Consider the following 13,748-nt stretch of genomic DNA (forward strand, 5'->3'; position numbering starts at 1 on the left):
TCCTGAGTCAGAGACTGCATCCGTACAACCCTGTTTGATCTCCCGCAGCAGAGCTTTCTTCAAATTTGTCTAATGGTTGTTGGGTATTTTTTAGCCTATTTATAGTTCTGGCATCTGTAACATGCTGTGACAATTAATTTCCACAACTTATTTATGTGCTGTCTGAAAAAAAAAGAAGTCTTATTTTCTTTGTTAGTTACTTTTTTTGGTTTACAGTTTAACTGGGCTCCTTCTAATTTTAATTTTAATTTTAATTTTAATTCTAATTCTACTTCTAATTCTAATTCATTCTAATTTTAATTAATTCTAACTCTAATTCTAATGCATTCTGATTCTAATTCATTCTAATTCTAATTTTTTAATTGAAAAAATACAGAATAAAAATACCTTATTTATCTCCATGCTATTCACAATCTAATCACAATCATGGCTGCACCAAACTCTTTCTTTTCCAGGTTGAAGGGTCCTGCTGTATTTGTGGAAACTGTTTCTTTCCCTCCTCCGGATATCAACACCACTATTTTATATATTTTTTTTTTTAATTTTGCTAATCTCTTTGGAAATGAAGTGACCAGAATGGCAGCAGTTTTTCAAGATGAAGTGCATTGTGGGTTTTTGCAGAGGCATTGTTGCTTATTCCACTCCTAATAATTCTCCACATTGTGTTTACATTTCTATATTTGTCTCTAAGCAGTTAGCTATTGCTTTCACAGAACCGTCCATGGTGACTCCAGGATCTTTCTCTATCTGACAACAGTAACTGTATTGCCACAGCTGTGCATTGTTAGGATTGTGCATTATTTTGCATTTGCTCCCTTGAAATTTCATCTCTCACTTTGTCGTCTGAATGGATTTGTTTGCTTGAGTCCAAATTCAGTGGAAAATCAGTACATTTCTCCTAATCGCAGTAAAGCCAAAATCCCTCATGTCCATCCACAGGAAACATACAGTATACAAGACCTGCAGGCAGTGTGCACATTTTGCATAAGCTTTATAGAAATTATTTCTAAATGCTAGGTCAGCCTGGTCAAACTGGCAGCCTCTTGGATGACATCCAAGTACTGAGTGCCTACCTTCGTCCCATCGCCTTTTCAGAAGAGTCCAGAGACTGGGCACTCAGTTACACTGAGAGAATGTGCATTTTTTAAGGCATTTTGTTGCTCCTATCCTAGACATTAATTTTAGGAAGTGATGAATCATTCTCAGAAGTCTGTCTTTGCCTGGAAGCCTGGCTGACTTCCATGTCACGATAAATAAACCATGTATTTATCTTTTAGACTGCTTAAGTTACATAAATTGGGTATGAGCCTCAGATGCCCCCCAAAACAGCACTATGTGGAAAGGGGGGAAGTGGAGGTGTATCTTCTTGTGACACCCGCAGCCCCATACTTCACTGCCTGGCACTGGAGACCAGGGAGGAGGATGCTCACTGAAGTGCCAATATTGTGCAACCCCGTGGCTAGAAAGTATATGCGTAAAGTATGTATAGATCCCTTAACTAGCTAGGGTACAATGTCATGGAGGCAAGAAGGGAATTTCTGCAATAACATACAGAAACAAAAGTAACACTGCAGCAAGATGGTGTCACAACATGGTAATGTTGGTAATAAAGTTTTGAAACATATACTTATGTAGGAAGAAAATCCTGTCCCCTTGAATAGAGCTCTAGTGTTTCTGTGCTTCCTTAGAAGAAGTAGGCGCTAGAGGCTGACAGGCTGCCATACCTCATTATAGGCTATATATTACTCTTTCCAGCCCATTCCTCCCCTGGATCAGCACTGCGGCACTGTTGGGAAAGAAACACCAGCAACGCCATTTACCTGATAACAGCCGTTCCTGAGCCACAGTCAAACCTGAACTCCACGTAACCAGCCACCAAGTTAATGGAGAGGAAATCCTTGCTGTCTGTGTCGTAGCTGTACAAAAGGACACCAGTCTCTAAATCTGGACGAAACGTCATCTCAAACTCCATGAAGGAAAGGTAATTCTGTGGTTCCAAGGGCCAGGGTGTGCTAGCAAATGACCTTAAGGACTCGTTGAACTGAGGTATGGCCAAGGTGAGTGCTGGAAATCCAGAATACACAAGCAGGTAATTTGAGGCTCAAAGGTAAGGGATTGACTCCTACCAACCAGTGTCAGTTCCCTTTGTAAAGTACTCAGAGCTAATGCTAAGAAAAACAACCTAAAAATTTAATTTTCCAAATATTTTTTTTTCCTAGCCAGCACTGTTTCACTCCTCAATCCCTTCCTTTTCCAGGGATGTACTTGTATTATAAAGCCTTGTGCTCCTTTTCTTCAGTGATTCAGCACAGTGTTTTCCAAAGTAGCAAGCATGCACACAGTGGGAGGTGGCATGAAAAGTTCTGCAGCATAGAATATGATGCTGCATGAATTTGACTATTTGTTTGTATCTGCAATTTCAGCAAGAAATTGGTATTGAGTCCTTTACCTTTCAGAATATACAACTGACACTGGTTTTAGGAGAAAGTGGGGATTTTTTTAGAGTTAATGTGCACCTGTGGAGTGGTACATTATTTTAACTCCTGAAAAGTAAGCTTGAGATGCTTAATTATCCTTAGTTTTAATAAGCAAAGAGGCTTGAGAATCACTGGCTGTGTAGGAGCTGGATGTAGCCCCAAAGTGAATGGTGGGGGAGGGTTTCACTATGTAATTTTAAAAAAGATGAAGTAACAAGTACTCTCTTCTGTCCATGTAATAGCATAAGACCTCACTGTGGAAAAGACATTGATCACTAAATAACACATACAAAGAAATATAAGCAGCCCAGCATCCTCTCACCTTCTTCACAATGATGTCCTTTAAATCCAAGAGGGCAAAGGCAAATGTATGAATCTGCTTTGCTTGCAGTACAGGTACCACTGTTGATGCAGGACGCCTCATCACAGATGCCACTGCTACACTCACCTAAACAGAGAGCCAGAACACTGATTTAGCAGAGAAATTTGCCAAACAAGATTTATTTGGCTGTTGATCATTCCTACTAACCAATACAATTTGCTCTCCTGCCTAGATTCTTTCCCAGTTTGTTACATAGTGTGCAATTTAAACAAGGTAACTTGATTTTTAGCACTTGTTTTTAGTACCAGACCAGCAAGAGGCCTTAAAAATAGTAAAAATTAGCCCTTACTTACAAAGCATGACAGTTGTACCTCTCAATCACTCCCTTGATTACTGTTCTTCTGCTCTTGTTCGTATCTGTATTTTCCCATAAAACAGAAATATCTGTAGGTTGTTTACAAGCACTGTGACTTACTCAATTTCAATTACCTTAAGTGCTTCTTTGTAAATACACGTCATAGTAAGCATGGAAAGTATTAATCACCTTCAACTAATCTTATTAACTAAAATGAGGTTGTCAGTCCTCTTGTCTACACTAAAAGGGATCTACATCATCTGCATATGGCCTCTTTAAGAAGCATTTCTACCACACTGGCACATCAACTAAAATAACAAGGAGATGATTTCTTCTTTTTTGAATTAAGCTGAAATTGTTTGAACAAATAATTTACTTATTTCGTTTTTAAAACTGCTATCTATATAGTCGATTATGCAATGGTCATATGTACATATACTGGAAGTTCTTGTTGATTCTGTTTAATTTCTCCTTTGTTTTGGTTTCTGATTAAATAATTCTCCCCTCGTTGATAGAAACAAACTGATCTTATACATTCAGAAAGGCCAAATTAAACATGTGTGCTATAGAAGTGCAAGCACATCCTTTGCAGGGGCTAAATGTTTATAATAAACAATTACACATTTATCTTGAGGCACATTGAAATACTCCCTCTGGGATGACACGAGTCTTGTGAGGTAGCTCTGACAGTAAACACTGGAGTTTTGTTATCTGAGATAACTGAGAGAGGTCTTGCAGAACTACTGCAGGAAGGGAGTATGTCCTTCTTGTTTTGTTTAAATACAGCACTTTGACTGTAAAGAAGGTTTCCAGACCAGGACTCTGCAAATCTTCAGTAAGGTACTCGTGTTAGTACAGCACCAGCTTTACAGTCTGAATTCCCATCCCACTGCCAGAAAGAAAAGCACAGAGAAGTATGCAGATGTAAATGGTTGATGTGCTGATTCACCCTGATCACTCTGCTGTCCATGGTGGAAAATAACCTTTCTCACTGACTCAGGACAAAAGCAGTACTCTTGGGTCACCTGGTACTCCCTGCCAGACCCGACTTGTTACATCTACAAATTTCCTACTAGGAGACTTCTACATCTACAATTTATCATTGTAGAGAGGGAAGGTCTGAGTACAGCAGCCACAACACACAGCTCCAGGGCTAACACAAGGAGCATAAACAAAATGTACAAGCCTCCTGGAAGGGAACAAATTCTCCTTCCACTTGGAAGCGGACAATTAGCCATCCAGACAGCTGCCCCATGCCCCACCATGGGAGCAGGGGTGCTCACAGTGCCCATTGAGCCACCTTTTCCCCTTCTGGGCTGCACTGTAATGGCCAGGCTGCTCTCACAGTGTCAGTGACTGCCTTTGGGCCAGCACAGGTGACTACACCAAAAAGGCAAACCACAGGCCTGACAGCTGCATCTGCTTGGCTGCAGTGGTAGATGAAGAAGGGTAGATGAAGACCAGCGGGAGTCCAAGGTCCTGTCATGCCTGCTCCAAACCACGAGCACTGTCTCCCCTGTCAGCCCCTTATCTCACAGTTTGGTGAGCTAAGATATAGCCAGCAGAGATGGCGTAGGGGTGGGATGGAGCCCTCTCCTCCCCACCCTCAATTCTGTGGTCCATGTACCTGTATAAATCAGGATGATTTATACACTATGCCAATAGAAAAGAAACAGAAGACTGGCTAGCAAACACCAGCCCTAAGCCCTAGTAAAGTTCACTTGCAATTTATTTATTTTAAGCTTAACTTATACGGCATATTGTTAGCAAGTCTCCCCTTGCAGAGTTTCATATAAGTGTGTGCAGTCACGTAAGGACAGTAAGGCTCTATCAGTTGTGAGTCACACATAGCAGAACGCAGCCTTTATTTTCATTGATGTTGATTGCTAATGCAGTAGTATGTGGAGCATTCACGGATGGGAATGCAGCTAGCTGCAACCCAAAAGGCAACAGAGATTAGAACTCAAGAGAACTTCAGCAGGACTTTCATCTGTCTATCTAAATTCCATAGATTCTCACTCTATCGTGAAATTACTTTCTGATTCCAAAGTCTTTTTCTTTTCAACATCTGCTTCTTGGGCCACTCTGTTCTCCCCCTATATTGCACAAAAGTGTGGTCATGGTTTCTAGAGAATACAGAGCAATTGTTAAGACGTTTCTAATTAATCACTTCCTTCTTGGGTTGCCAAATGCACAGCTACAGAAGAGAAGAAAGATGACTTTGTGGCTGAAGCATGGCATGCAGAGTTCAGTGATACGAGATCTATTTCCTGCCCTTTACCACTTGCTTTGTGACTTCGGTTTACTCTTACTCTTAGACTGTTTAGACTTGGGGGGTCATTAAAGCAAGGATTTTGTTGCCCTGTCTATTTTTCCAAGTGCCCATTATGTGGGTGAAATATTGATGAATAAGTAAGACAGGATCAGTTTATTAACTTCCCTACTTCTCCATCTTTTAATCTGTGAAGGGGAGATAATATTATAATACCACTTCATAAAGCTATTGAAAGAATTTATTCCATGGTGTTTTTTAAAACATACTGTGACTCTGGAAATGAAAACAATGATGGTAACCAGGAAAGCCTATTTGCCTCAGCAGTAATGGGGTTTAATGGGGAGAAGTCCTTTGTAATGGCCACAGCACTGCTGTAGGTTTGAAATATCCCTGCATTGCTTTGGACAAGTGCAATGATACCTTTAGGCAAAACTCGTTTTGTTGGGTTTTAAATACAAACACAGTGTACATACTATTGATTTCCTGACGATGTGACTGTCAGTCAGGAGCATGAAGAGGCATCCTGTGCTGGTAGAAATACTGGTGCAGATGTAACTAAATCTCCAATACTGAGTTTCCTGTTTGCCCATAGGTACTGATTTTACTATGCATTGTGCAGGATAACCGCGTCCACAGGGGGTTTTGGTATACTAAACAGTGACGTCTACTTGCACAGTGTGATAAACCCTCCTACTATAGACCCAGCAAAACCAATGTGCAAAGGCACAGAGAAATACCATGCCAAAAATAGAGACAGCACCCTCCACCACTCAGACCTGGACTATTGCTCAATTTTTTTCAACAGCCAGTAACCCCTGGTTTACCGCTGATTAAAGACCCCATACCATTACACTTACCGACATCAGCACCACTGAGAGCTTTCCCTAATGGCCAGGGCCTCATATCAATTATCTTCCCGTTGATGCTGAGTGACTGAACGCAGCCCTGAAAACCACGGTTGGTGCCTGTGGCTCTGACCAGCCAGTACACGCTGGGGGCACCACCAACGTAGAAAGGAGTCTGGAATGTGATTTTACTATACTGGCCCTAAAGGGAAAACAGAGCATGACATCATGTAGAACAGACATAACACAGGATAACTAACTAAGCCACACTGGGTACGTACTGATTTTTTTCTCTACAAAGAATTGTATCAGAGGATATGGAAGTTGCTCATTGGTAACTCCTTTCCATTACTCATTCCTTCAATCACTCTTTAAATGTTACTTTTTGCACCCGCATCCATCGCGATAATATAGACTATTAAAAGCACAATCAAAAACTTAAAAATCACTATGTCCCAAGAAGGGACTGTGATCGATCTTTTGCTGCAATACTTTAATTTACTTTGTCAGAATTGTTTGTCTTCTAAACCCTAAGTGCTGAGGGACACAGACCAATGTGATAGTGCCCTCTGGACAGAACCCAGCAAGTGCTTAGTGTTAACAATAATGAAATGACAAAAAAAGCCAACCCAACCAAAAACCAGCAAAAACAAAGACAAGGCAAAAATCCAATAAAATTACAACTTCAGTATGGTTCAGCTCACTTTTCCAGCACTAAATTTACTCCCCATCTTTTTTTTCTTTTTTTTTTTTTTTTTTTTTTGGTGTTAACCTGCCTATAGTATTATACACGTACAAGTTTACTAGCACTGCTATAGTGCACAGGCAGGATCAAGAAAAAAAACAAAACAGACCATTTTTGGACCACTGAATCAAACTTAATGCTATTGTGGGCAATGAAGTCATAATCCCTTCCATCGATCTATCAGAATATATGTCTTTTGCCTCGCGCTCAGAGGCTGTTTTAAAACATTGCTGCCCTTTAGAAGAAAACACTCAAAATTCCTACACTTTTTCATGGCCAGTTTTTACCAATGTGTCCTTCTGACAGCACTGACCTTTAGCCTAAAATCTTTCTGGATTTTTCACTCCTTCCCTGCCTCCATAGTGTTTATAATAATAAATTATATCCCTACAGCCTATATTTTGCCAGGCTAAATAAGCCAAGTTTATTGAGTCTACAGGTGTTTGCTGCACAGTGCACTGTAGAAACATGTCAAACAGATACCAAGTTCAGCTGGGAAAAATAATTCAGGTAGAGCCTGTAGCTAAAAAGAGTTCAGATTTCCACAGGGTTTCATGATGGGCACATGCCAGGGCTGTGGGCGTACAGCTCTCCAGCCTGCCTCCAACCTGCTGCCATCTCCTGTCGCCTTTGATGCTCCTGCCCGGCTCTGTCTGTCAAGGTTCTCTTCTCTGTGTCAAGTCAAAGTGAACGAGGTCAGAAAACACTGCCACTCTGCTGACAATAATTCAGGTCATTCTACCTTGGAACGGCTGGCTAGGACACTGGAGCAACAATACTAGAGAAGCAGCAAGTTCTGGTGGAGAGCACCACCTAGAGCAATTAACCTTTTTCTGCTGCAGCTACAGCTAGAAAAGCGTGTGTCCACCATTAAACTCTTCTTGTAATAGACTCTGTGAACCATAACCCTCCTACTAGCCCTTTGTTGCACCTTTTCTTCTTCAACTTCATCTTTCTCGGCTCTGGGTGACCATAGTCCTGCATAGCCTGATGCCATCTTACCGAAGTGCTGTACAATGGCGTTGGTCTCTACTGGACATACCCTTCCTGATTCACATTTGCCCTTTTGCACACCCTCATAGCATTGGTAACATGTATCAACACCTGACAGATACTGAAACCCTTTCCTCTGTCATTTCCAGCTGAGGAGAACTCAATGCACAGCATTTTTTTCAGTGTGTCTGCAAATGAAAGTGTAAAGTAACAAGATGTTGAAGCCACTTTTTTTTGCTGGGCTAGGGATAACAGGCTAATAATGGCTATCAAAGGGAAAAGGAAAGACATCTGAAATAATTTCCAACTGCCTTCTTGTTTCAGTGACTTCACTTCTGTTTTCTGGCCTGGCAACTGATGAGCAAGTCCAGACATCTTCCTCTGTTATATTTTTTCTTGGCGGCCTCATACGAAATTGTTGGTGTTAACATAAGTGAAGACACAATGTCTGTCTCCATTACTGTACTTAAATCTATGTCCATGGCATACATGTCATTACAATTCTGTATACAAACGTTGTGTGGCTATAGGCACATTATATTTAAACATATATACACGCATACCTAATTTTTGTGGCTGAGGAAGCAGAGCAGCTCTCTGAGGCTTGAAAAACAAAGCAATCAGGGACAGTAGCTGTAAAACCTGCCAAACTGTTAACAGCAGCCTGTACCTGAGACTAGTGAAGTGTAGCAGAAGGGCAGCACAGCAAGTATGGAGGACAACAGGGAAACTGATGGGATTCAGCGCTGGGATATTTATCTCTGTGATTTCTAGAATACATATGTGGAAGAGTAATCTGTACACTGATCTTGGTTCACTTAAATGTCCCAACACTTTTAATAAATAAAATGTACTTTTAAAATCTGATCAGACTTCTTCTGGCAAGAAACAATGTTATCATAACCTCGAGAGAGCCCAAGGTTGAGCTGCAGGTGCAGGGTTACCTACCTGAGACCTTCCTGTCACTGGAGCATCGTTGTCCATCCTGAGCCAGCCATTCACCCCGTCTCTGAACAGTGTGATGCTGTGCCAGTTCCCCAGCTTGATTTTGTTTTCACTCGTTATGACTGCAACTCCAGTGCCACAGTTGAACCTGGGAGCATGAGACAGACAGGGCAAGGTGACAATCTTACAGTAACCAAATAACTGAAAGTAATTTTTAGATTCAAAATACTCCCTTCACTCCTGGGAACCTCTCTGTTTCACATTGCATATTAGCAGACCACAGGAAAATTAGACAGCAGGTCCACATATGATCTGTTCTAAGTCTCAAACTTCATTATCTGTCTTTCTCCCATGGAGAAGATTTTGCATTCTCTGGCCACACCAAGTGCATTGCAAAGCTTGCCAACAGCTGAAACTGTTTCAGGATGGAGGGTATTACAATCTGAGTTCCTGCTATCACAGTAATTTCTCTTGGGAATTTCTCTAGCTCCCTGGTAAAAGGCAGCACTGTATCAATAACTCTGTGATTCTATATGAAGCTCCGTACTGATTAAGAAAGAGACCTCCAGGAGCACCTCTGTGGAGCTGGATGTGGAGCATTTTCTGACTGCTGTTCAGTGCAGGTGAACAGAAACAGAACTAGGGCACATCACCCACTTTGTTAGTCCCCACTTTCAGAGGACTCACCCTCCCAAGTAAGGAGATCCTTGAGATACTCTTTCACATGCTTCATATCTATGGGACTGCAAGAAACTCCCTCCGTCTTCAATTAAAATACCTGCAAATCTTATCTAAACAAGGGATACAGGATGAAGTTCCAGGCCCTTTGCTGGAATTAAAGTTATGATTTTGCTACATTATTTGCAGGCCCTTTTGCTGTGAAGAAAAAAAGCATTGACTATGTACAGCTCAATACACCATAATCTTAACAAATACCGTGGCTCACTGGCATTCCTGATAACATAGCAATGAACCCCAGACTAATGCCTTGAAGAAAACTGAATTCAGCAGGGCACATGTCCACACACTAAAGAAGGCTAAGAGAAAAAAATGTTGAAGAATACGGTCCTTTTCGTGCACTGCATGGGGAAGGAGTCGAAGACACAGCAGATATTTATCAAATATAGCAGTACCAGGAGGCAGCAATCGCCGCTTCTCTTTACACCTGGTGTAGGGTGGAGGTTTTACCTGAACTGGAGGCTACGCCGGATGATTGCCAGAGATATAAAATCACCACGGCCGTGTTCATTTTCTCCACAGTATAGCAGCAAACCATCTTCTGATTCTGCCTGCAATCATTGCATCAACATAAAAAATCAAAGTCCAAACCTCAGAGTAACAGATAAAAGCAAGCAGTATTGGGGGATTTTTCTCCAGATAAGGGACAGCATTTTTCAAATGGGGTTTTTAACTTGCAGGATCAGAAATTGCTGATCAGTTTTGAATACTGCATTTGAAGAATCCAGAAAAACATTGCTTTAATGTTTAAGGGGTTTAAGAACATCTATTTACAGTATGATACTACCATACTTAAAAACAAGCCTGAAAGCATTACAGACTGTCAGACGTGTCCCATATGGGACCTCTGAGCACGAAGTCTAACAAGGATGTCCTAGGAAGCCTGTTTAGTGTAGACACATAACTTACTGCACATGAATACACACACCCTGCTTCACACCTTCAGTGATCCTGACACTTTTCAAGCCCAACAACCTGTGCAGGCAGGATTCCTCCATATGTGCACGGCAGCTGACACAGTGGCTTTTCGCAGCCATCCTGCATTTTACACTGACAAATCGCCAGAGAAGTGTTAGTTCACTGCGTGAGGCCACAGACTGCTGCTCCTCTGGTGACAGTCTCACTCCTAGGCTGTGAGGCTGGCAAGTCTGCCTCTCGTGGGAGCAGGGATGCATCCGAGAGCTCGGCCACCCTCCCTATAGGCATCCCTACCAGTTCTGTCCATAATACACAGACTGCATTAACACAAGTCACTGTGGGATGTACCCCATAACTTCAGATGTGTAGTTTAAGTAGTCCAGTATCTTGCATGTATTGGTAGCTAGTGCCCCAGACTTCAGGGGTGGAAAATAAATCTTGCAGGGTTAGAAAGTAACTCTGAATACAGGGCAGTACCTTAGTCAGTACAAGATCACAGTTCCTTATATGCAGAGATACTTCAAGCCACTTCCAAACTGTAATTCACAAAAAATTCCAGGTATACTTCAGCCTGTAGCTTATTCACAGAGCTCTAACCTTGCCAACACATGTTGTTACTGGTCTGCAACATCAGTACCACTAGTTCCAGGGATCCTGTCATGCGTTGCCTACCAACAATGGGTGTAAATACTTAAGCTCAGTTTACCAACTTCATCTGCATTCACTGAAGGTGAAGCCAGATCTTTAGAGATGAAGATTATGCATAGGCTCAATTTATAAGTATATCTTATAAATTGAATTATAAGCTATACTGAAGCTAAGTTTTTGTTCCACTGTACAAAGCATCAAAATAAGCAAATAAGATTTAAAGCTCCTATGTGAGCTTGGAATTGCTTAAACTTACCCTGAATTCAAGGGTAATTTGAAATGTCTGATAGGAGTTTTTAAGTGGTTCAAAGGTGATGTATGAGTAGCCAGAGAACTGAGGATACTGGATAATAATATCTGAAAAACAAAGACAGAAGCAAGTTTTGTTTCATATAAAAATGGATATACACATTTAGCACTAGATAACACCAGGCAGAGCTCCTCCAGAGACAACCATTAGTCAGCAGCAGCCAACAATCAGTTAACTATGTCCTCCCACCACCTTTCATAACTAATTCCTTTATTCCCAAGGACCTGGTGGACTTGGAAAGAAACAGGGTATGCGGGGCCAAATACTGCTCAACAGTTTAATCACTGACTTCAGTGGAACCCTCTCCAGATTTTCGTCCTTGTTACAGAAGACAGAAACCATCAACTTTATATTTATCTTCTTCTGAGAATTCATTGAACACAAAGACAACAAAGTAATTTTCTGTTTTGTGGGACAATAAAAACATATGCTGGCAATGCAGCCAGACTCTACACCGCATTAGTCACTGCTGCTCCATAGCTGCTGCATCCAGCATCTGGAGAATCCTTGGATGGCTGATAAGAGCCCAGCTTCTTCCAACACTTCCCTCAGGCCAGCTCAAGGCAGAAGCTAAACGGAGCGATGGGGAGAAGAGAGTCCCTGCAAAGCATCTCTCCATCACTGGCTGCAATGGTGGTCCTTCACATTACTCTTGTCAGCCGGCATTATCAATCCTCACCCCCTGTAGTCTTATGCACCCTGGCTTCAGCACAGGAAAAGAAAACCAGAGGGATGTCTTACTGCTACTTTTGCAGCTCATTTTCCTAAGAAGCTCTGAGGACAGACACAATTTCAGGCCTGAATTCTTATTTTTGCAGTGGATCTAAGTCTAATCAGGAAGGAAGGATTTTTGCTATTTAAATACTGACTAGGTTTTTCTTGCATATTTGGATCTGGATACAGATCTCAGCTTTTTTGTTTGCAAGACATACATTTTAGGCTGTGGTGAAGAGAACGGATGCTATAAACCTGAATGCAATCACAGCAGACGGCAGTTAACTCATGCCCTGATCACAAACAGAGCTGACTGGACCAGAGCTCCATGCAGCTGCTGATGGCAAAGAAAAGACTGTTTTCATTCAGATTAATATATTGTTTAATAATATTGACTGCTGTGAAGAAATTCAGAACAAGGGAATATTGGTACATGATGCTACTGCTTACCAAGGAATAGTGCGCTGCCTTGTTAAAAATAGTGGGTTTGGCCTGATGTTTGCGAACCTGCTCTACAAGTTGTATACAGCTGTCAGTTCAAATAAATCTTTGACTTTTCACACTTGATCAAGGCCAAAAATCACATCTGCAGCTGTTCCATGTGACTGAGTCACAACAGACTGTTTTCAGAATGAGCTTTCTTTACTCCAGCACCCGGAGGGGAAGATCAAACACCCTTGGTGTCTGTATCCCCAGTGCACAACACTGCATCATGAATGCCTAACACTAGCCTTCAGAAGAAATGTGTGTCCCTGATGCTCTGCTGTGCAGCAGGGCCTTGGCAGGTCAGATCAGCATGCAGAGTGACGGATCAGCTCGCTCTTAGCTGGTAGGACAGCACCACTACAAGCAATGGGACACCTTGTTTGCACAAGCTCTGGCAGTCACCTGAGCCCTTGGCCACCAAACCAGAAGAAAAATTGCTCCCGTGGTGGGGAAAGCAAGTTGACTGGCCCACCAGGTGATCAGCTCAGTGTCAGACCCAGTGCCAGGGCAAGGTTAGGTCTGCAGAGAGGACAGGAGAGTGGCAAGGGAGGGAGAAGCTGATGGCCTCCTTCAGCTCAGCAAGCTCTTTCTCTGGCCCAGGTACCCTGCCGGGAGGTGAGAAGATAAGTGGCAAGTCCTGATGGCAAGTCCTGACGGAGACAACACCACCTCCTCACATTGACCCAAGCTTCAGGTCATACTTTCTGAACTGGGAAGGAGTATTGTTCCTCCCTTGCCCCACAACTCCACAATTTCTGCCCTGCAGACCATGGGGAAAAGCCTCCTCTGGAGATGGTTTTACTGTGAGGGCTCTGTCTCACATCCCTGCTGCAGGATCAGCATCATCCAATGGACCACACTGGGAATGCGGGTGATTCAGGGCTTCAGCTGCAGGCAAAAGGTAACGGTCAAAGAGGGGTTGAATGTCCTTGCTGGAGGATGTGGATGCTATGGCTGGACTCTGCCAGGCCTGGGTG

The 13,748-nt window shown here is 42.3% G+C and overlaps 1 protein-coding gene across 2 annotated transcripts in view; it reads right to left on the reverse strand.

Moving 5' to 3' along the window:
- Positions 1-13,748, reverse strand: part of EGFLAM (EGF like, fibronectin type III and laminin G domains) — a 77,698-nt gene that overhangs the window by 20,621 nt on the left and 43,329 nt on the right. For both annotated transcript variants that reach the window (XM_055791247.1, XM_055791248.1), the window contains exons 10-15: positions 11,518-11,618; positions 10,146-10,246; positions 8,961-9,105; positions 6,287-6,476; positions 2,800-2,925; positions 1,821-2,064 (exon numbers count right to left, since the gene is read on the reverse strand). In XM_055791247.1, the coding sequence (XP_055647222.1) occupies positions 1,821-2,064; positions 2,800-2,925; positions 6,287-6,476; positions 8,961-9,105; positions 10,146-10,246; positions 11,518-11,618 (907 nt within the window). The remainder of the gene's footprint in view (positions 1-1,820; positions 2,065-2,799; positions 2,926-6,286; positions 6,477-8,960; positions 9,106-10,145; positions 10,247-11,517; positions 11,619-13,748) is intronic.

Source organism: Falco peregrinus, chromosome Z (assembly GCF_023634155.1).
Source record: "Falco peregrinus isolate bFalPer1 chromosome Z, bFalPer1.pri, whole genome shotgun sequence".
Lineage (NCBI taxonomy): Eukaryota > Metazoa > Chordata > Aves > Falconiformes > Falconidae > Falco > Falco peregrinus.